Source organism: Aspergillus puulaauensis, chromosome 7 (genome assembly GCF_016861865.1).
Source record: "Aspergillus puulaauensis MK2 DNA, chromosome 7, nearly complete sequence".
Taxonomy (NCBI): Eukaryota; Fungi; Ascomycota; class Eurotiomycetes; order Eurotiales; family Aspergillaceae; genus Aspergillus; species Aspergillus puulaauensis.
Window position 1 is genome coordinate 485,647 of NC_054863.1, and position 22,493 is coordinate 508,139.

General features: G+C 51.7%; 9 protein-coding genes across 9 annotated transcripts; 5 read left to right on the top strand and 4 right to left on the bottom strand.

Moving 5' to 3' along the window:
• Positions 1-70: 70 nt before the first annotated feature.
• Positions 71-4,380, bottom strand: APUU_70206A (putative non-repetitive nucleoporin; the record flags this gene model as incomplete). Its single annotated transcript, XM_041695053.1, has 5 exons — positions 71-679; positions 763-1,392; positions 1,447-1,535; positions 1,583-4,042; positions 4,098-4,380. The coding sequence occupies 5 exons, from the start codon at positions 4,378-4,380 to the stop codon at positions 71-73; spliced, it is 4,071 nt and encodes a 1,356-aa protein (XP_041560822.1).
• A 425-nt stretch (positions 4,381-4,805) lies between these two features.
• APUU_70207S (uncharacterized protein) lies at positions 4,806-5,431 on the top strand (the record flags this gene model as incomplete). The annotated part of the gene is made up of 2 exons (XM_041695054.1): positions 4,806-4,948; positions 5,026-5,431. The coding sequence occupies 2 exons, from the start codon at positions 4,806-4,808 to the stop codon at positions 5,429-5,431; spliced, it is 549 nt and encodes a 182-aa protein (XP_041560823.1).
• A 269-nt stretch (positions 5,432-5,700) lies between these two features.
• On the bottom strand, positions 5,701-6,573 carry ROT1 (reversal of Tor2 lethality; the record flags this gene model as incomplete). Its single annotated transcript, XM_041695055.1, has 4 exons — positions 5,701-5,997; positions 6,048-6,226; positions 6,286-6,400; positions 6,460-6,573. 4 exons carry the CDS (start codon positions 6,571-6,573, stop codon positions 5,701-5,703), a joined length of 705 nt encoding a protein of 234 aa, XP_041560824.1.
• A 333-nt stretch (positions 6,574-6,906) lies between these two features.
• Positions 6,907-7,747, top strand: APUU_70209S (5-formyltetrahydrofolate cyclo-ligase; the record flags this gene model as incomplete). Its single annotated transcript, XM_041695056.1, has 3 exons — positions 6,907-7,000; positions 7,054-7,566; positions 7,626-7,747. 3 exons carry the CDS (start codon positions 6,907-6,909, stop codon positions 7,745-7,747), a joined length of 729 nt encoding a protein of 242 aa, XP_041560825.1.
• A 174-nt stretch (positions 7,748-7,921) lies between these two features.
• On the bottom strand, positions 7,922-8,324 carry SME1 (small nuclear ribonucleoprotein E; the record flags this gene model as incomplete). The annotated part of the gene is made up of 3 exons (XM_041695058.1): positions 7,922-7,974; positions 8,042-8,132; positions 8,184-8,324. 3 exons carry the CDS (start codon positions 8,322-8,324, stop codon positions 7,922-7,924), a joined length of 285 nt encoding a protein of 94 aa, XP_041560826.1.
• Positions 8,325-8,766: 442 nt separating this feature from the next.
• Positions 8,767-12,136, top strand: MTR10 (nuclear import receptor MTR10; the record flags this gene model as incomplete). Its single annotated transcript, XM_041695059.1, has 8 exons — positions 8,767-8,898; positions 8,991-9,083; positions 9,137-9,409; positions 9,505-9,595; positions 9,656-10,936; positions 10,987-11,412; positions 11,462-11,992; positions 12,048-12,136. 8 exons carry the CDS (start codon positions 8,767-8,769, stop codon positions 12,134-12,136), a joined length of 2,916 nt encoding a protein of 971 aa, XP_041560827.1.
• A 4,532-nt stretch (positions 12,137-16,668) lies between these two features.
• On the top strand, positions 16,669-19,811 carry APUU_70212S (putative C2H2 finger domain protein; the record flags this gene model as incomplete). The annotated part of the gene is made up of 2 exons (XM_041695060.1): positions 16,669-16,891; positions 16,960-19,811. 2 exons carry the CDS (start codon positions 16,669-16,671, stop codon positions 19,809-19,811), a joined length of 3,075 nt encoding a protein of 1,024 aa, XP_041560828.1.
• Positions 19,812-20,657: 846 nt separating this feature from the next.
• Positions 20,658-21,297, top strand: CDC4_2 (putative cytokinesis EF-hand protein Cdc4; the record flags this gene model as incomplete). The annotated part of the gene is made up of 4 exons (XM_041695061.1): positions 20,658-20,859; positions 20,922-21,062; positions 21,124-21,216; positions 21,269-21,297. 4 exons carry the CDS (start codon positions 20,658-20,660, stop codon positions 21,295-21,297), a joined length of 465 nt encoding a protein of 154 aa, XP_041560829.1.
• Positions 21,298-21,480: 183 nt separating this feature from the next.
• APUU_70214A (uncharacterized protein) lies at positions 21,481-22,383 on the bottom strand (the record flags this gene model as incomplete). Its single annotated transcript, XM_041695062.1, has 1 exon — positions 21,481-22,383. The coding sequence occupies one exon, from the start codon at positions 22,381-22,383 to the stop codon at positions 21,481-21,483; it is 903 nt and encodes a 300-aa protein (XP_041560830.1).
• Between the last annotated feature and the right edge of the window lie 110 nt (positions 22,384-22,493).

Sequence of the window (22,493 nt, forward strand, 5' to 3'; positions counted from 1 at the left end):
TTCAACCAAGACAAGTAAGTAAAAACTAAGCTAACTGAAACTACTCTATAAGCCCCCGACCTAACCTAACCTAACTCAAAATATTTTGGATCCTAGCGCGAAGCTCATGGGCGACAGCCATCTGGTCAGGGCTGATACCGCCCTGTTGGATGAGGATAAGCATCTCCACGACGCGCTCGGCAATAATGTCGCTTCCGAAGACAATGCCGCCAAGCCGTACGGTGTCATGGAACCAGTGTTCAATAGTGTAAAGAAGATCACGGGCGATGATCTTGCGGTTTGCGCCGTGGAAGGGCGCCTCGTCGGTGTAGTACATTGATTCAAGGACGGAGTAAATAGTCTCATGGGCGACGCCAAGGTCGAAGAAAGTGTCGACGACCCATGTTGGGGGACCGACGTTGCGCTGGTGTTCCAGGGCGTAGCGTTCAAGCATGGGGAGGAGAGTGGGGATGGGGAATATGGTTTCGGACATTCGGAGGCGGGACCCTAGGGAGCGGATCTTGTCAACAACAGCCTCATAGGGCTGTGGGGAGCCGCGTGCGACCGTTTCATCGTGCAGATCCTGGAGCAGATGTTGCCATGTGGAACGGATGTCGGCGGGGTTGCGGTGGTCCGCGATGTGGAAGATTTGCAGACAGATGTCGTAGTAGCTTGCGCTATCGGCGTATTGGTTGAACATCTGAGCTTGTTAGTAATGCGCGTGGGATAAGGGCATGGGGGCATGGGGGCATGGGGGCGTGGGGGTGGAGATGGGGTACATACATAAGAGACCTCAAGGATGGATCCGTCCACGTCCTCGAGGACCTTGGCCCTCTGCTCGGGCGCGAGGCGTGTATCGTCCTTCAACCGTTGTAGAAGGTCATCCTGGATATTCGCCACATCGATGAGATTGGACACTTCCTGTAACAATCGCTGTCGTGCCTGTCGTCCCACATCTTGTGTGAAAGTTGAAGCGTTGGCCCGTGCTTGGCCGAGATACTCAATTCTTCGGCTGAGAGGGAGGACAAAAGAGCTATTGGCCAGCTCTAACTGGACTCTAGCGGCCTCGTAAAAGCGTTCAGACTGGGTGTAGTACCGCCACAGGAGATCGGCGTGTGCAAGGTCATCGTTCGACTTCCGCTTCAGGTACTCGACGACGAAAGGAGAGTCCGATCTCAACAGCCGGTCACTCCAACCCTGCCCCAGATACCAATCATACAAGCTCGTCAAAAACACTTCGTCTTTAGACTCTGAAATGATTCCATAGGCCTCATTCTTGCGCTTCGCGACCAGTGTTAATTGCCCGTCAACGACGCCAGGATCTTGAAGGGCAAGGTTGTCAACAGCGAGGATGACTTTGAACACGAGATCGTAACATTGCGTTCTGAATAGGTAGTAGTCCTTTCGAGGGTCCTAAACAATATCCACATTAGCATTATACGGCATACCTGAGCTGGGACGTCTTACCGGTTGCGGTTGACCGTCCATCATCCACGACAAAGCCATGTTCGCCTTGTCTGATCGACCAGCAACATTCAAAGCGAGCTGGATAGCACCTATGAAGGTTAGCGGGGAATTGCCCATTATGGGATGGGAAACGTACCTGCGAAGAATTGATTTACTATGTAACTCTCTACTGCGGGTACCAAATAATCCATGGGTAGGTTCTCTGACACCTGCTGGAACAGATGCAAGCTCTCGTTCAGCAAATTACGACCGAGCTCCGAGTTGAAGCCAGCCTCGGTAGCGCGCTTGAGCAGTTCTTGGGCCTTGAAGATAACAACATCCTCAGAGCTACAGAAACTGCCACATCGCCGACGCAGAGCATCTGCTACAGTCTCGACATTAGCTCCCTTGGCGATGTTTCTGTTGACAATTCCCTTAACCAGCTCTTTGGCAACATCATGACCCTTGGTAGTGCTGAAAAGCTCCTCGAACGTCAGTTTCAAGAACCGTTGTTTCGATTCATCAGGTAGTAGCGCGACGATTTCTTCGACCTTCTCGTCAAACAAAACGGACACAAATGAAATCCCTTCGATAGTGTGAGATACCAGCTGTACGAGCGAGTGAAGCGCCCGATGCTCTGCTTGAAGTTCGATTTCTTCCTGCTTTGTTGATACGCGCGCAAGAGCTTCGGGCCCGCTTAGTCCTTCAATAAAACTCCTGTTTGTCTTGAAGAACTCTTGTAAAGCAGATAAATCCCTCTGAATGTCTAGCAACTTGGGAGTTGGAATGGTAGAAGAAATCGTTTGCGGTCCACCGGGGGCGCCAGCGACTACAGCAACTTCCTTCCGCCATATCGACCGGAGTAATCTTGAGATGTATAGAGCGATTCCTGCGTGTCGTGGTGATGGAACGACTGTGTCAATGGCGGGAGTAGAATTATCGGCGACAGCATTTTCGTTCAGCGTTGGTCGGCCGCCATATTCTATGAATACCTTACGGGCGAATTCGAGGACATCCGGGTCGTTGATTTGGGTAAGTCGTGAATCTGTAGAGACCTCTACACCCTGGCCACATGAAACTGCAAGGGCAGTCGCGAGTGTCTCGCTGCGCCCATAAGTACGAATAAAGTTCTTGATTTCGCCCTCGAGACCCTCGTCGCCGCCACTACCCCCGTTACGCACCAAAGCGGCGAAGATGTCAACGAGTCGTCTCCTCCGGAACACATGAATGCCGGTGTTTGTCAGAATGGCAACCTCCGCGGACGGGTTTTCAAATTGAACGGCGAGTTCGTTGCCAAAGCCACTAGGACTTGCCGAAGCTGGCGTGGTTGGAGAGCTGAGTCCGATATCTTCCGCTCTGCTTCCCAACGAGAGCCATATACCGGTTTCCGCGGCTTTTCCGGGGATGACACTCTCCTGCGAACGGGCCACGCGTCCGGAGTCCGGAGCAGATATAAACAATGTATCTGATTTTTGTGTCATGTCCTGGCAAGTGAAACAGAAAAAATAACCCGGGGGGAATCGTGCTGATGACCTCGTTGGATCGAGTGTGTGGATGGGGACTTTAGACGCCGCCATTGAGGGCTGGAAACGCGATTGACCTTGGTATACAGGAGGTGGGTTGTCAAAGGGCGGCGTTTTGACATAATGAGCCTGCATGCTTGTTGGGGCATTTGCGCCATTCGGCGCAGGAGACCAGCTATAGGATCCAGTGGCACTCAAGTAAATGCGGTAACCTGTAGCGGTAGTCGCTATCAAATGATACCTTGACGCCTCGGCTGCCGGAATCGGGCTGATTGACACAATTTTAACCTTGGAGTTCAGCGCTTGGTTAGAGGCGATGATGTGGCCGATATTGGCATAGATATCATGGGCTGGTTTCGTAATTGCGAGAGAAACGGACCCATCTACTTTCAAGTGAAACACCCTAATGGTAGATGATGATGACAGTGTGTACAAAAGCCGCCTAGAATCATCAACTACCATTTGCTCGACATGTTCCGATGGCCGTTGCGTAAAGGTTAGAGAAGGCGCAAATGTAGCGATGCGAGAGCCTGTGTGGTTCACCTTGGCGCATCGACCTTGGAACCATTTTTCTTCTTGTTGGTATGTAAGTTCATAAACGTCATTATCGGAAGTACCGGCGAAAAATATACGGCCAGTCGCGTCCGAGGAAGCCAAAATGCTGATATCCAATCCACGAATAGATGCCGACATCCCCGTCTGGTATAAAGTCACTTGTCGACCACCTCCGGGTGTCGGCTCACATTTCATGCCTAGCAGTATCACCTCCGCCGTTGTCGATATGACGAGCAAATGGGTAATGCTAGGGAGGAAAACCCCGGGGCGTGGTTTGGCTAGCTTGACCGCATTGATGCTGTTGGGTTGATCTTCGAATCCGACGAGTTGAGGGTTGGTGTGTGTATAATCCCAGAGGTACAGCGCGTTGTCGATGGCTACCCACGCGTGATTCAGCTCCGCCAACAAACCCATGGTGGTAGATACCTGCGCTAGGTTATACTGGTCGAATATTTGGTCGGGGATGTTGTACATCTTGACTTTCTGAAACGGCGCCCATGTTGGCGACACGGGGATGTCATAGTCCGATGAAAAGCCCTCTACGATCGAACTGTCAGTCTGTAGTAAGAGGCGTAATTTCTCAAGTTCACTTACGAGACAAGTAGCTATCAAGGTCGGGATAGCGAGCTTCCTGTGTGAGGGTATCATTGACTGTCCGCGCCGCACGTTCCTCCGTATTCAGATTCTGCGGTGCCGGTTTCAAGGCCGGAGGGAACCTGGGAAGCACAGGTTGCGCCGCCGCATTTGCGGGCTGTGCGGTCGGCTGGGGAGGTGTGGGTTGCGGAGGATTCAGCGCATTGCCGGGCGCCGGTGTCTGGAAGAAAGCACCAGGAAGAGGCTTCTGAGGTGTCACTGGTGGGAGAACAGGGTAGGACATGGTGCAGCTTCGAAACCGTTCGAGCCGTTGAGGTGATCGCGCTCCCCGGCGTGGACGAGGTTGGTTTCAGCGCAAGGGCCGGGGAAGTGAAGCAATTTCGGAAGAAAAAGTAGGGCCGGGGGAGGAGAGGAGATCGGAAGGCCGAGACTCGAGGAGAAGAAACATGAATTGACGAGGTGTTATGTTCCTCGGGTGGTGTGTTGTCCTGGAGGTCGAAGACGGCAAGCTTGGGGAGCATTCAAAGAAACAGAAGCAATAATCAAAATCATGGATCGGGTCCGTGCACCCAAGCTCGCCGCCTCCAGAGATTCTGCCTCACAAACACGACTCACTACTACACTTTTCACTGATCACTGTAGCAACTCTGGGCTGTTCGATTGCGCTGTATCTCTTTTGCTTTTGCTTATACTCATTAAATAGCAGTGATGCTCCGAGTTTTGCGACAAACAACCCGCCTGGGTCTCTACCAAGCGCGATGGAACTCGACAGCCAGCCCATCGCTGCCGCCATTGATGACTACATTGAGAACTGATTTGAAGACTGCGATGCGGTCAAAGGATACGGATAGGTATGTTTATTCCCCTGCATTAACGATCCCAGTCAATTCCATTCAAAACCTCTATGCTGACCGACTGTTACTGCCAGACTGAGCGTCCTCCGAGCACTGATCTCCGAGACCAACAACTCGCAAAAAACCTCGTCTCCCATTCAGACAGACCTGCAATTACTGGCATTGATCCGGAAGCGCGTCTCTGCCTCCAAAGACTCGGCTCAGCAATTCCTCAGCGCCGAGCGACCGGATCTCAAGGAGAAAGAGGATAAGGCTCAGGCGATCCTTGAGGAGTATGGAAGTCAAGTGCAAACAATGAGTGTCGACGAGATCAAGCAGATTGTCGCGGGCGAGGTAACAAAGCTGAAGGAGAGTGGCAAGAAGCTGGAGATTGGTACGGTCCTCAAAACCCTCTTTACGCCCGGGGGTGCCCTGGATGGCAAGCCTGCTGAGAGAGCCGAGGTTGCGAAAATCGCAAAGGAGGCTGTTTCTGCGGCTTGATTGAATGTATTTTCTGGGGTGGACCTCAATTGTATATTAACCTTGTATCATTATACGATCTATACGAAACTTCTCTCATCGCGATCTGATCGAACGGCTTCCGCCGCAAACATCGCGCTCCGATTTCAGAGACATTAATAATTGAATATATTACAAGGCATAATAGGATGCCGAAGACGTATCCTACAGGCAGAACAGTTAATGGCCCCGGAGAACAAACACCATACACCAGATCAAGTTCTTCAATTAAGCGTCGAGGGCCGTTGAATCTACGAGAAGAACAGTGTGAGGCCGCCAACAGCGCTCATAACCACACCCAGCCACAACCAGCGGTCCGGATCAAGAAGACTGTCTTTGCTAACAAGGCCTCCCAAACCGACGCTTTTACTAGGATCTCCACTGAGATGACGTTTCTTGTTTTTGGACGTTATGTCGCTCAGCGGCTTTGTGGGCAGCATCTCGGGTGGCCTGTAGACAAGATACATCGGCGGCATGGGCGCGCCATCGAACTGGTAGAGGTCGAGCCGCGTACTTTTATGATATGGATCGGTGCCCACGGTGAAAGACTAGCAATGTTAACGACAGCCCTGCGGTCGTATAAAGGGGGCAAATGTACCTTGTACAGCTCTGTTTGGTTGTACCTGGTATATATCCCGATCTCTTCTTTACACGGATCTGATAGCAGCTGGCGACCGTCCACAGCTATCGGAGTCAAATGCAGCGAACTATCCGCCTCCATAGTGTATGTACCATGCTGCCACTGCATAATACCCTTCGGGCATGACGGGTCCTGTGCTGTAAATTGGGGTTGTCATCAGCATGTGGCCATTGGTTTCCAGAAAATATATACTTACGGTTGGAAATAGCGCGGTAGAACGCTTGTTCATAATGGCCTTCGTCCGTGAATGAGAACGAGATGCCCGTAAGATCCGGCTCGATTAATTTATCATTGACTGGGTCGTAGAACCCCTATCGAAAAGACAGCATCAGCATCATCCGTAAGGCACTGGCAGTTGGCCAAAACATACTGGCCCTGTAACGACTTTGCGAGACTTGGTGGTCCAAGTCCCGACAAGATCGGCAGCCTTGCCGGCACTAGCAACGCCTGCCAGAAGGCTCGCAAGCAAGTAAACCACAAGCATTGTTGCGTGAAGTTGTCGAACAGGTTGGGAGGGGAGACAAGACGAAGCAAGTGGAAGTGAGAAAAAGGGTTTCTCACTCAAGGGCGCAATCCACGTTGCCCTTTCGAAGGGAGCTCGCGGCCCTGTCGATCCAGCCATGCAACCAAAACAATGATGAATGCAATGCCGACGCCAAGCCTCCACTGTGATATGCCCGAGTAACTCTGAGCTTCCTCAATGGACCTCCAACTTCTTAATTCCCTAGGAACCACTCGAATAATCTCGTCTGCTCCGTGTTTTACTAAATATTATCTCCGCGTCTTTTTGCTCTCCCATCTTTTCTAACCATTGGAAATGATGGCGGGAATACAGACAGCCAAAAAGGATCTCCGCAAAAGAATGCGGGACGTCCTCCGGGGAATCTCCGCTGACTCTATCGGCAACCAATGTTGGCACCATTATTCTCTGGCTGAAATGGCGGCAGTTGCTAATTATGTATAGCTAGAGCGGTTGCGAGTAGACTTTTCGCTCTTCCCGAATATCAGAGAGCCCAAAGAATAGGCGTCTACCTGTCCATGCCGACAGGCGAGCTATCGACAACAGCAATAGTGGAAGATGCCTTGAAAAGCCACAAGGAGGTCTTCGTGCCTTACATCCATAGCATTGAAACCACGACCACGCAGCAGAAGACATCAGTCATGGATATGCTTGCGTTAGACTCAATGGAAGAGTTCACTTCCCTAGAGCGTGACAAATGGGGAATTCCGTCCCTGACGGAAGCACAGGCGCAGAGCAAGAAGAACTGCTTTGGCGGGACTGGACTAGCCGCGACGATAGCGAAGGAGACTACAACTAACTCATCCGGGCTAGACTTGATTGTGATGCCTGGAATGGCCTTCGATACCGGATTTAATAGACTTGGTCATGGGAAAGGATACTATGACAGCTTTCTGACAAGGTATTTGAGATGGGAGGCTGAAAAAGGAGCAGAAACGAGAAAAATGCCTTTACTCGGTGAGACAAAACCCTATCCGAAATGTAGGAGAGAAATAAATTTCCTGACTAAATCACAGTCGCCCTCTCTCTCAAGGAGCAAACGCTTTCCCCACCCGAAGAAGTACCCGTTACAAATCATGACTGGCTGGTAGATGTCGTGATAGTTGGCGATGACCAGTGTCTCGTGCGCCAACAATAATCGGAAAGTCCAAAAACAGTTTCAGATGTCCGCAGATATATCTATTCCATCCATATTCTCCAGTGACACAGCGTAGATAGTAGTCTTAAAGATCTCCGTAGAACAGGAAACGGCGAAGAACTTTTTTGTTGGAATTAACGACGTATTAGATAGGAGACGAGGCGTGACTCGCGATCACTGGACAGCTTGGATGAGGGAGACATTGTCGCCCTTGAGCAGTATTTGACCTGTATTCGAAGCAACTTATCAGCTTTGGAAGTCGCGAATGATAGATTCTGGGCAGCTTCCACATACCTAATGGTCGTCTCTTTTCCTCGTCAGTTTTTGTGGCCAGCCTAACCTCCACGGCGTCATCGACTACCAGATTCATGAACTCGTCGAACCCCTAGCAATTCGGTCAGCGATCGCCATTGCGCAGAAACAGGAGCTCCCATACCCTGATCTTCCCCTCTATACGGAATGCGAGCTGTTCATATAACCAGATGCAGACTGTTGAGCGTTGCTGGAGGAGTTTGAAAATAAAGTGGATGGGCGCAAGCAGTGTCTTGCGAGCAGCACCGCCTCCTCTGCCAGTCATGACGACGCGAGTTTGCGAAAATTAAAGAAATAAAATAAATTAAGTGAGCCGAGGGCACAATTGATAGAGATAAACCGAGCAGAAGAGGTGGTTGGCGGCGAGTGGTGATGGGTAGGTGAAAAGATAATGTGAAGCTTGAGAGGCCGCGGGTTTCTCCAAGTCAGTTCGGCGCCAACTGATTGTTGCGGCTCACCAACTTTTCCTTGGGAACGGATCATCGGCCACCATCCCACTTCCTCTCCTATTGACGACCCTTTGACACCGAGTCTGCGCACAGCTGGCGACACCTCGCACTCCAGCTCTCTGGTTTATTACTTTCTTTTATGTTTTTTTAATGATTCATGACTGAAACCTACTCGTGTTGAGCCTCCCGGCCTAGTTGACCCCTCTTTCCGACTCCCACGGAGCACACCCACACCAAAACAGCTTTCCCACCTTGACCATGGCCAGCAAAGGAGACGCCGCAGGACAGGCCTTTGGGCCAGTCCTAGCAGCGGTCGCTACTATGCAAGGAAATGTTCCGCGCACCGAAAAGGCTCATGCTCATGAGTTTCTTGAGAAATTTCAGAAATCCGTTCGTTCGCCCCTAGCCCCTCACCTGTCCCCACGGCACACCACCGCGTGATTGAGAAGCGTTTATACTGATCGATTGGACTCACCATATAGGTCGAGGCGTGGACTATTACCCATGAAATGTTACAGTCGACCGACGTTCCCGTGGAGGCGAAATTGTTCGCAGCAACAACATTAAAGGGAAAGGTGAAGCCGGAGAATAATCCCGTGGAGTCATTCTGGCGTACTGACTCTGCCAGATCATATTTGACCTAGACCAATTGCCCGCAGAGTCCGTGGTTGGATTGAGAGATTCGGTTCTTAATCTCCTGGTGGCTTTCGGTTCAGGGCCGCGACCTATCCAAACCCAGCTTTGCGTGTGTCTAGCCAGTCTTGCTATCCAGATGATCGAGTGGAAGGACGTTTTGGTTACTGTCGGCACTTCGCTAGGAAGCAACGCCGGTGACTGCGTGCTGGAGTTTCTCAGAATCCTTCCGGAGGAAGTGACAGAAGGTCGCAAAATCAATTTATCTGTATGTTCGACAAACTCAGCATCCCATGTTTACAACATCGACCGGCGACGACTCTTTGCGCGGCCATAGTTCAGGATCTAATACATTCGCCTTAGGAAGATGAACTCTCGTCGAGGACAAAAGAACTGCTGGAAGACAATGCAGAGCAAGTCATGCATCTCTTGGTTCAATACTCTCAATCATCCCGTCCGTATCCTTTTTCGTTTTCACTTTCTTATAAACCCTGCTGACTGCATTTACTTCTAGCTGCGGCATCTACGAACCCCCGCCTTCTCGATTGTATAACGTCCTGGATGCGCGAGATCCCGGCATCGAAGATTGTCGACTCACCTCTGATGGACGTCATTGTGAAGGCCCTGGATGACGATGCATCATTCGACGCTGCTGTTGACAGCATGTGTACTCTATACCGAGACACACGTGAAGTCGATGACTCACTAGCCATCATCCAGGCCTTGTACCCACGCGTCATGTCTCTCCGTCCCAAGATCGCCGAAACCGCCGAAGCAGAGGATACAGAAGCGTTCAGAGGTATCACAAGGTTATTTGCTGAGGCCGGTGAAGCATGGGTGGTCCTGATGGCGCGTCAGCCTGCACAGTTCCGCGAGCTAGTGGAAGCAGTGCTGGAATGCTGTGCACGGGATTGGGAGCGTGATGTGATTTCTATCACCTTCATCTTCTGGTACGAATTGAAACAATACGTCACACTGGAACGATATGCCGAGTCGCGTGCGGTCTATGGCGATATTTTCTCAAAATTGGTGGATATCATGATCAAGCATCTTGAGTACCCGCGTCCCGAGGAAGGCGAAACCGATCTTTTCGGGGGTGATCGGGAGCAGGAAGAGAAGTTCCGACAGTTCCGACACGCGATGGGAGACGTTCTCAAGGATTGTTGTGTTGTCATCGGAGTTACTGAATGCTTGTCGAAGGCCTACCAGGTTATCCAGCAATGGATCTCTCGGTACGCTTCGCAATCAACGGATGACCACGTTCCGAACTGGCAAGAGCTTGAAGCACCACTTTTCAGTCTGAGGGCCATGGGCCGCATGGTTGACCCGGAAGAAAATGCAGTCTTACCGCAGGTCATTCCCCTAATCGTTCAAATTCCAAACCAAGAGAAGGTCCGGTTCCAGGCTATTATGGCACTCGCACGCTACACAGAATGGACAGCGCAGCATCCCGAGACCCTTGAAGCACAGCTGAATTATGTCATCTCGGGCTTCCAGCACAGCTCTGTGGAAGTCGTCCAGGCTTCTGCCCTGGCATTCAAGTTCCTGGGAACAGATTGTCAGAAACTCCTTGGAGGACATATTGCGCAGCTTCATTCATTCTACGAGTCTGTCATTGACAGACTGAAGCCAAGCAGCCAAGAGGAGGTGACAGAAGGTGTTGCAGCTGTTGTTGCTGTGCAGCCATTGGAGAAGATATATGAGACTATGAAGCTGTTCTGTGATCCCCTCATGTCTCGCATTATGAACCTGGCCAATAACGCCAAAGACGAACAGGGCCAGCGAGCTGTTGCCGGTAAGTACATCTCTACAATGTACGGTTATCATATACTCACTTTGCGACAGATCACCTCCAGTTGATCACGATATTTATTCTGGTCGTGAATCCTTTTGTTTCTCAAGGCCTGGAGAACCCAGCAGTGAAGTATTGTGGTGAGATCTTGCCTATCACGACAACACTCGTCATGAACTTCACGACATCCACCCCAATTCTGGAGCGCGTATGTCGCTGCTGGAGAAATATGATCATCAGCTACAGAACCGCCATGAGCCCTCTGCTCCCAACGCTTGCCCAGAGCCTTGCGAGCGGTTTCGAAGTATCAAAGGAAGGGTGCTTCCTGTGGGCCACTGATGCCGTCGTACGAGAATTCTCTGAGGGCGCCGAATATGTTGACCCCGCAACAAGTCGAGCAGTGTTCCAATTCTACGAGCAGCAAGCCACAGCTTTCCTCCGTATTCTGAATGACTTGCCACCAGAAAGCCTACCTGATGGTATGTTTTACGCATTAACTTGCTTTCAATCTGTCTGACATGTGAATAGTGATTGAGGACTTCTTCCGTCTCTCCTCCGATGCCGTCCGATTCTATCCCAAAGAATGCCTCGCTTCCACTCTCTCAGTGCCGATCTTCTCGGCTGCACTGAGCTCCCTTACCCTACAGCAAATTGACCCTCTTATGGCCACGCTGCACTACTACCACGATCTCTTCAGTTTTGCTTTTGACAAGCCTGCCGTGTCGAGCTTCACCGCTCCGGATGGAAAGGCTTACACCAACCCTCCGGAAATACAGGAGGCCGTGAAGCGGCTGATCGCGTCGCAAGGACAAGTCCTCGTACAACGTATTCTCACCGGAATGATGTTTACATTCCCAGGGGAATGCTTCCCAGATGCGTCAAGTCTGCTAATGTCCATGTTCGAATTAATGCCGCCAGATACGGGTGGTTGGGTGCAGTCTACCCTGCAGATGCTCCCCACGGGTACGATGAAGCCGGGCGAAGCGGAACGACTACTAAATGGAATTTCCGAAAAGGTCCAGTCAGGAGAGACACGGAAGATTCGCGTTCTCCTTCAAGGTATGAACATGGACCGGTTTGTAGTTTAATTCCCCTGAGCTAACGTATGTTATAGATTTCACCAACTCATACCGCCGTCGGAACGTGGCGCCCAGGGAAGGTTTAGGCAGATTGGAAGCCACGCGGTTCAGGTTTAGCGGGTAGATTTCTTCTTTCTGTCTTGATAAATTTGCCAGTTTTCTATTTTTCATTTCGTTTGGGAGAGAAGAAGGGGGAAAGGGAGCGGGGGGGCGGAACGGAAACTGAACAGGTCAGGAGCAGCTCTTGGGAACACTGACATACATGGGGACGAACCGTTCAAACCTCGTCACCACCTGCCGTCGAGTCTCAAAATCACTCAGCTCCTGTGGCGGGGAAAGCCAAACCCTCAGCAATCTGTCGGTATACATAATCGCGCATGTCATGGGACTCAGCCCGCGGGTGAGATGGCATGCGTTCGTGCAGCTTCCAATCTATGCGAATATCACATACCCAATCATGTATTCTTGCCGGGCCTCTCGGGGTGGTTTCGTTTCAGAGCAGCCACTATGCACTATGATGGAGATGGGGGGAGATGAGATGAGGAAGGCGCCACATCCACCTCTACCTCCACCCACAGGCTGTTGGTTCCCTGCGTGTATCTAGACGAAATTATAGTTTAGGGAATTTAGTCTGGCAACTAGGGCGGATGACCATTGCAAATCATTTTTGAAACTGGTGCCCCGCGTTCTCGGGCGTTCCACGCTCATCCGAGTTCCAGTTTAACCTGATGTGCGAATTCCGAGACCTGCCCTGGCCGCGGCAAGCCTAGGTAAGGTACGGGAGGGGCGGGATCCTGAGTTCTAGTTCGTAGTTAGTACGGAGTTAGTCGTCTAGTGGTGTAGTGCATGCCGAGATGGATACGTAAATGTATGTTGCATCTGCTTTACTATAGCAGTCCCACTGATCGCCCGCGGTTGCCACATGCTTACTCGCACCCCTTGACGGTATTATTCTTTGTCCAACAATCCTCTATTCAATAGGAGGCGCAACGTTGTACTCGAATACTACCACTTGACTGGCACCCTGCGGAAGGTATTGCCCCTGGGGCACCGGGCCCAGAACGAGCCAAAGGCAAATTAAAATAATATCAACTGAAGCGGCAAAAATATAAGCCCACTATCCCGTACTGGGGTGGGAAAAAAAGGTAAAAAAAAAGTAAACATATCTTGACTAATCTGACAGGAACGTCATTGTCACCCTAGAACTCTTTTCGAAGGAAGAAGGAAGGATGGAAGAGTTTTCTTCGCCTCCGCACTGACTATCATCATATTACGCCGACGAGTGACGGATCTGGATAGTTGGGAGTATACTGAGGCGCCCGACTGCAACCCTCCTATATCGGGAACTTGATTCATGTCCAAGGAATTAGGCACTGTCCTTGATCGGATCACACGCTATTCTCGGTGACTGGGCATCGGGGAGCGAGATCGGCTGGGACTTTTGCTCTCGAAGGGACTAGAGTATACGAACGACACTCGATGAGGGCAACCTCTGCGACCCTGGTCTTGGTTGACTTGGTTGACTCGCTTGTTGAGACTGGGGATGCTGATTACCTTCCAAAGTTTTCTCTTCTCTTCTTTTATTTTTCTTTCTTATTTAACGTCGAGGTTAAATCGGCAAGGGCCAAAATTCCAGGCTGGGCCGGGTTGGACTTGAGGCTGATCTGCCTAACTAACTTGGACTGGATGATCTCGGACGAGAGGGGCTAGTGTTGTTCGCAGCTCGCTTCGGACTGAAGTCTGGAGACAAGGGATTATTCTTAGTTGATTGTATTAGTTGACGCGGTGGTGATCCTGCTGGGGAGCAGAGTTTCGAGCGTTTAAGGCGGGGAGTCCATAATAATAGCGAGTGACTGGTATCAGCCACTCACTCTATACGAGAGGAACGGCTGAGACTAATGTCGGCAGTCAAGAACAGCTCCAAGCTCCTCTTTTCTTTAACCTTCGCGAACGTGAAAGTCTACGTAATTCCGAGACCCCTCCTCCCACAAGCCCAGTGCTAGTGCCAGATCAAGATTCTAGATCGGATCGCCTCTCCATCCAGAGTGTCTTATAGGTTGGGGCCGCTTTCCTGGATGTATACTTGCTTTTTCGTCTCACCCCTTGCGCTGGGTCTGACCAGTTCTTGTTAACTAATAGAATTGCCTTGTCGTTGCCCAACCCTTCTTGTTTCGGCTGTTTTAGCCATGGTTTCCTTTGCCCTGCATGCATGATGCTGCACCTGCCCCGGTCCTGCAGTGGCACGGTTTCCAACCTTTTTCATGTCACTTGTTTCGGCTGGCGCCGTCCTCTTCGTAGTCTGGCGCGATGGGGTCTTGGTGACGCTTCGTTTATACAAGACGCAGCAGACTAGCCTTATTGAATGGGGGTTTGCGAGGCCAGACCCAGCTGCTGGAGCTGAGGCTGAGCCCGAGATAATAATGATCTCTGTTGTTTGTTCAAAACAGCGACGGATCAGAGCGATCGCCAGCGCTTGGCACGGCGTCGAAATTAATTTGATCGTTAGCGTCGTGATCCTGATGGTGATGTGATATCAAAATAGAAGCAGGAAGCCAAGAGAGGATCACTCAACCCAAAATCCAACAGCCGGGATTATTCTTTTCAATAGTCCTGATTCCGATGGTCTGGAAACAATGTCGGAAGATTCCGTCCCATAGGCAGTGATACCGTTGTAGTCAAGGCTGACCAGGTCGTGGTCAGCCAACACTATCAGTCATCGATTTCGAATTCCAAGCTGCTCTTTCTGTGCAACTGTGCCCCTGACAACTGGCCCGCTCATCCCTGCGCACTGGTGCAAATCAACTGCAGCGATCTCTGTTCTCCGCGGTGTCGGGCGGCCGGGCCCCATACTGGGGAACCAGCGGAGAACGAGGCGTCAGGTGGCTTGAAAGGTGTTTGGGATTCGATGTTTACTTTTTTCCTCTTGGCTTCGCTTGCGCTTTGGGCTCGCGGCGAAAATGAGGATATTCATGTTTTGCTACGAAGTTGAAAATGGTGCAGACAGCGCCACACTTGGTGGAGCTCGATGAGAGGCGGCGCCAGAGAGACGCTGTTTAGGCTGGGTGCGACGACAATAATCAGGTCACCATCACCGTCACCATCACCGGCAGGTAACCATCAGCCCATGATCAGGTCGGGGTATTTCGTAACTCTGGTGAAGCGCTGAGGGAAGTATGACTCCATGAGGCGTTGGGAAGCTCGTGGAAACACCCCTGCACTCGATCGACGCACGCAAAATGCCCCTAGCCCTATAGGCGTTTGAGAATTCTGCACAGTCAGGAAGGCCTGCAGGCCGGTCACCGGTGCATCGGCATCATCATCATGCATCCTCGCTAAGACGAGCTTTTGATTGACTGAGTCCAACGATGCTCCAGTGCAGCAGCCCACCAGACAGTCAGTTCTGCAGATCGCTTCTCCGCACTGTGGCAGTTGAGCCTTCGAAATGGAAAGTCTTGGGAGGCTGGAGGGACTTGGATCGCTCGATTGAGTTCGGGTCTAGCCCGAGCGAAGTGCGAGGGCCTGCGAGTGCCTGCAAGAGTCAGTCCGAGGGCTCCATCGACTTCCTGGTGGAGGGTTCATTTTAACCGCCGCTGCCGCAGCGCATATTCACCTAGCACCCTTTGCACGATCCGGATTGGCCCCGGCTGCTGTCTCCTCCAGCAATTTTCTCGAATTTCCTTCTGTCTCTTGTCTTCTGACACATTGACGGCAACTCCTTGGTAACTATTTGCTAGTGCCAGGGACTGGTCCTTTGCCGGTGTCTGCCGTCACAGTCCAATCGCTACCGGTGAATTTGCTGCCACACGAGCCGTTTCCTTTCCTTGCACTCGTCAGCCCGAGACGACGCCTCAACCATGCTTTTCTGAGCAAAGATTTGCAGTTGTATTTCTTTTTTCTCGTTTCTCCTCATTCCTGGATCCTGGTCACTGGGCGAGTCCGAGGGGTTGGATGAGACTTCCCTGTCGTGCACACTCGGCCTCATTCTAGCCGCTTTGGGAGCTTCCTGCGATGGTTGCCCGGCCCCACCGGCTGCGCTGCTTGACCTCGTTGGACTCGTTGCACCTGGATTTTATTTCGCAGATAACTATACGATACAACCATCGCTGTCTTTATTTAGAGGGCGTGCCGCGCCTGTCTTTTCCATTCGAGCCCTCTCTGGTTCTGGTTCAACCTGGTCCTGGTCCATCTTCTTCCCCTCTCCCCCTCACCACCGGCTGACTGACATCGGACCATCGCCGGACGAGACTCACCCTCCTGCTTCTCCCCTTTTTCGTACACATATCTGCAGATATCCCTCCAGCCTCCGCCTCCGCCCCTCCTGCGATAACGACTCCCGATACCAATAACTTTTCATCCTTATCGCCTAACCCCGATAATCCTCCGATCGCCGGTTTCCCCACGGGGCTTCGCAGTCAACAGCACGCACGCAGTTCCCAGAGCCCATGGCATTCGCTCGTCGCGCTATCATCGTCGCAAATACTCGTGCTTTCGGTTCTATTCGAGCTTGATCGATGAGCGTGCTTGGCAAAAGCCGAATCTCCACGGGTTACCTCAAGGGCATTGGCTAAGCTGCTGCACACAGCAATAGAAGCGTATAGACGGACAAAGTTACAATCATACGAGGCAACTGGGAGCTGGAACCATATCCGGCTGAGGATGGCCTTCACTGTCACTGCTATGGCTCCATTGGACCAGGGCACACGCAGACTGCACACGGACCTGGGGTCAGAGAGCCCGGACACTCATGAGGACAATGCTCCTCCGCGAAAGAGGAAAAGGACTCGCAAGGTCCAGCTGGATCGTAAATTCGACTGCTCGTTCGAAGGATGCGGCAAGAGTTATTCACGCGCGGAACATCTATACCGCCATCAACTAAACCGTATGCCTTTCACACCTCCCTGCTCTTCCCACCCCACTAGCATGGATACTGATCCTTCGCCGCCTTAGATGCTCCAAAGCAAATATACCGGTGTGATTTCCCTGAATGCTACCGTTCTTTTGTGCGGCAGGACCTCTGCGTACGGCATCGCGAACGGCACACGACTCAGGGCTCGCAATTGCAAAAACGCGATCACTTCGCGCAATCCGCTTCCACAACTACCAGCGGGATCTCGAAATCTCAGATTGTTCATAATGCCGCACAAATACCTCAATCACACTCTCCTCCTGTTCTTTCGCCGCCGGACTCTAAACAGGGCTCTACTGGCCCGGATCAACATATCGGTACGACCAGCGTTCCAGTCTCTTCGCCTCCAACCGCTACCGGCTTCGGACGGCCCTTCAATTACCAATCCGTTATTCAACATCATTCTCTCGAAACAGCGGACTCTCCATTTTCTCAGCAAGGCGGGTTGCCAGACATGGGCTCACCCACCGCCTCTATGGCCTTCAATTCTCCGCCACTGCAGCGTCCATTACATGTCGGTGTCCACACTCGCCATGACGTGAACGGCTCACCTACCAACGAAATGAGGCCAGGCCCGCGTTCAGTGCCGATAGATGAGTCTGCATCTATTTCTAACAGACCAGAGGATCTCGGCACAAACTATGGAGTTTCGACTGATCTCAATGGGTCTTTAATGAACCCTTCTGCCTACAGTTCACAGACGGGAATACACATCCCTGTTGATGGATACTCTGACATCAGTATAGCGCCAGTAACTTCATCGACGTCTGCCTCGCTTGATCAAACAAACGGTCTGGGAGTCCTAGACTCTATGGCGGGGATGATGACCCAAAGCTCAACAGTGGGGGATATGCAATTCGACTCAATGAGTTCTTCTGCATATCCTGTATTTGGTGGTGAAAGCAATCGTTCACCCTTCCACATGGGTGACGATTTCACAGCTTGGCTCTTCAACGAGCCGGCGCCTGGGTCGTCAGCAGCTAATCAACCGGCAACAAGGATGGTGCCCGGCTACATGGATGCTCATATGCAGAACCAGTTTATGATGAGCGATGCATCGTACGGAAGTCTTTTCAACAGTGTTGCCCCCTCCCATCCAATGAGCGTTACCAGTATCCTTGACCCTGGCTCGCCACGGGCGATCATGTCCGAGGAGAAGCGCCAGGAGCTGCTAGACCTCATGTCCACCCGGTTCAACGAGGCCGCATACTCCGCAGTTGCGAAGCGCAAGGATGCTTTAATGGACGGTGACATGGACGACGACAACCACGTTCTTAGCCTGTCCAAAATGCAAACTTACATTGGTTCATACTGGTATCACTTCCATGTGCAGCTGCCAATCCTGCATCGCCCAACCTTTGTAGCTGATAAAGCGCCGAATTTGCTACTGCTGGCCGTAATGGCGATTGGCGCAGCAACTCTGGACACTATACACGGGCAAGATGTCACCGAAACAGCATCAGAGCTAGCAGACTTCATTATGTGGCATCTACGGTGGGAGATCTTTATGGAAGGAGATTTTCGACCTCCCGCCAAACTTTGGATCTTTCAGTCATTGTTGCTCCTGGAAGTTTACGAGAAGATGTACTCTACTCGGGCACTTCACGAGCGGGCGCACATCCACCACGACACAACTCTGACGTTGATGCGTCGCGGTAGTTCCCTGATAGGCCGTCACTCGTTCGACTCCCCCGCGAGTTTGAGAGATGACCGGCAGACGAGGTCGACTTCTGGGTCGGCTATGACACCGGACTTTGCAGCCGACGAGTCTTGGACCCATTGGATCAAGACCGAGGCGACTCGGCGAGTTGCATTTGCAGCGTTTGTTCTGGATTCAACTCATGCCACGATGTTCGGACACTCGGCAAAGATGGTCGCCCATGAACTACGTCTACCGCTTCCTTGTGACGAAGCGCTGTGGTCCGCTACCAGCGCCACAGAGGTTGCTCGGGTGCAGGCGAGTCTTCAGGCCAACGGCCTCAGGCCGGTGATGTTCCTGGACGGGCTTAAAAGGACCCTCAACGGGCAGCGCGTGAGAACAAACGCCTTTGGAAGAACAATTCTTATGGCTGGTCTCCTCAGTGTGAGCTGGCACATGAACCAGCGTGACTTGCAGGTCAGCTCGCTCGGTGTCGCCCATGCCCTGGGAGGCCGCGACAAGTGGAGGTCTGCGTTATTACGTGCCTTTGATAACTGGCGCCGCGATTTTGACGAGGCTCTCGGACAACCAGGCATGACTTCTTTCCCTAATGTATATCGTGCTCGGTACGCGTTAGACGAAGACAATGTCTTTGAATCGCGCGACGTGCTTCACGGTCTGGCTCATATGGCTTCGCATGTTGACGTCGTCGACTGCCAGATCTTTGCCGGCGCCCGGAGACTAATGGGACGGTCCATTACTCCGCGAGACTACAACGCTGCACGAGAAAAGATGGTAGACCGCTGGGCAACCAAGGCGTCTGCCCGCGACGCTACCTTCTACGCTCTGAAATTCCTCGCCGAATGCCTTTTGGTCAACCAGCACGGAAACCCAGATGTTGTTCAAGGAGAACTGTACTGCGGGCGCGAGGATTACCTCCTTAACCGGCCGTGGGTGATTTACGTTGCCGCCCTAGTCGTCTGGTGCTACGGGTACGCCCTTGAAGGCCCGATACCAAACCCACCGGAGCTTTCGACGGTCGCAGAGCAGAGGCAAGATATGCAGGCATTCTTGCGTCACGTAGGCGGCTGTCGCGAGCCGAGCGACCTTGAATCAATGAAAGGACGCAACCGGTGCCTTGGACTGTTGATGATCCTGCGGGATGGGTTTTCTAACGCCCGATGGGAGCTGTTGGCGGAGGCCGCAAACCTGCTGAGCAGTTGCATTGACAAGTCGAGGGGAATTTCGCAGTGACTTTCACGATGTTAAATATCATATCAGTATATATACCCCTTGGCTTTGTATATGGCTTGGATGGGCTTGGAGTATGGAGGACATATTTTTCTGGTGTACGGCTTTTTTTTTTCTTTCCTTCTTTTCTTTGTTGATGTGTTGCATGTGCTACGACTGCAGTCGAGAGTATATATATATCCCCTGTATACATGAATTAACAGATTCCACGCCATTTACCTATTTTTAGTAATCCTGAAGCCGTCTGGTGTGCTCTTGGCCGTGAAACATGGTGTGGTTAACTGGTGTTGTTATAGCGGAGCCGGTTACCACAACAACCAGATTTGGGCCGATCTCCCCAACTTCAAAGCTGTCCCTCCTTTCTCTGCATTCCACCGTCGGTCTTCCAGATTCCCAATTGCATTCCTCTTCTCGAGTACAAATCGAATCGATCTTATTTCTCGCGAAAGCAAGAACTCGAGACATACATTCCACAACCGCTTCAGACACAGCCCAAACAATCACCATGGTACGTCGCCCCGGTCGCTGAACATCATTTCCTATCCCCTCGATTATTTCTGCAAGGAGGGACGGAGTCGCTCGCAATGAGCAGAGCAAGCAGAGCAAAAGCCACTTTGGTTCAGAGCCAGTCCCTGGGTTGTGCCTGCCGCATTGTTTTGGTGAAGTTGAATTGAATTCAGCCGTGGTTGGCTCAGTGGCGGTTCCGTCCCTCCAAACCGAACATTGCTTGCCCTCCAATCCGTCGCTCGCTCGCATCATCACGCAGCCAGCCGCTGGTGAACTTTCTTTCCTCCTCATCTTCCCATCTCCCATTCTGCTACTGTTGCCTTTTCCCTCAGCGCAGCCAAAATGTCCCGCAACAATAAATCATCTCACTCACCTGATGTTCACGAGCAGGCCTCGACAAACTACAAGGAAGCCTTCTCCCTCTTTGACAAGCGCGGCAGCGGCCGTGTCGCCCTCGAGTCCCTCGGTGACCTTCTCCGTGCCTGCGGGCAGAACCCGACCCTTTCTGAACTTGCCGATCTCGAGAAGAGTGTTGGCGGCGACTGTACGTTCTGTTTGCACTTATTAATGAGAAAATGAACGCCTATTAACCGGTGCTATGTCTAGTCGATTTCGAGTCGTTCCTGAAGGTCCTTAACCGCCCTGGTGGATTCCGTGAGCCTGGCGATCCCGAGGAGTATTGTCGCGGGTTCCAGGTCTTTGATAAGGATATGACGGGTGTTATTGGTGTTGGGCAGTTGCGCTACAGTATGTGTCCGCCTGGTTCTGGGTTATTGGTGATTAGGTGCTAACAGGGTTTCGATAACAGTCCTTACAAACTTGGGCGAGAAAATGACCGATGACGAGGTTGATGAGCTGCTCAAGGCCGTCGATACCAGCAGCGGGGAGATCAACTACACCGGTATGTTATTGCTCATGTGGGTATTGCGATGGTAGTACTAATGCTATTCTAGATCTCGTTCGCACCATCCTGGCCAACTAAACTACGATACCCTTGCCCTTACGTCCTCATGATTCTTCTTATGATGTTACATTACTTTCATAATCTACCTATTCAATAAACTCTTCCGATGTATCCACAGACTGCTCTAGCCTTTGAATGAATCCTTAGAAAGATCACCTAGATATACATGACCCTACACCTAAACCACAAGCCCCGGAATAATCATTTAAACCAATCCGCCCACTCCCGATCTACACTCCTCATCTTCTCCTCATCACTCATAATCGCCGTCTCCATCAACCCTCCCGGAAGCAGATAAACAGCCCTATCCTCTCCACTCTCCCCTTCATCGCCCTCCCGAATCCTCTCCCCAGCCTCATTCAACCCACTCCCAAGCGCCTTCAATCCCCCCTCCGCCGGAAAATGCACCTCATCCAAAAAGTACCCCACCGTAACCCGACACCGCCCGCATCGCAGAAAGAACCTCTTCTCAAACCCGTCCTCCCGTCGAATCAGCGTCGGCTTTCGGTCTCGCGCGTTTGTAGAGAGGAGAATCGAGTAGTGTTCCTGCTGCCGCCCATTTGGTTCCTGGCTCTGGGCCTGGGTTTGTGCTTCTTCTGGGTTCTGTGCAGACGTGGACGTGGATATGGATGCGGATGTGGATGTGGAGGAGGGGAATGTGTGGTTGCGTAGTGGTAAGATCCGGGCGGAATCGGCAGCGTTTTTTTGTCGCGTGGGGAGGCGTGGTAGGTCGCGTGTTGTGGCGATTAGCAGGGTTGCGCAGAAGCGGCAGTGGTATGTTGTTATTGGGAGGGTGGATGGGGAGGGCGCGGTTGGTTTGGGTTCTGTTGTTTCTGTTGTTGTTGTTGGTGTTGTTGGTGTTGGTGTTGGGGTGGACATTTTTAGGTGGTGGTGGTGGTGTTGCTCCCCGGCCTGCTCCTTTGTGGAAGTATAATTGTTTCGGGTTTGTAGGTTGGATAGGTTGAGATTTGATTTTAAATTGAGACTGGAGTTAGAATGGAACTGTAAGTACAGTCCAATGGACTTGAGGCGAGTGAGTGAGTGAGTAAGTGAGTGAGTGAGTGAGGTTGAGGAATTGGAGGTGGAGAGTTTTGCAGTTGTCATCACTTCTCTTATCGATAAGCCTTCATTCACTCTCTAGTCTCTACTCCGTCCTCTTCCCCACCAGAATAATGAGTTAAAAAAGAGATTTATCTCTGTAGAATGTCCGGTAT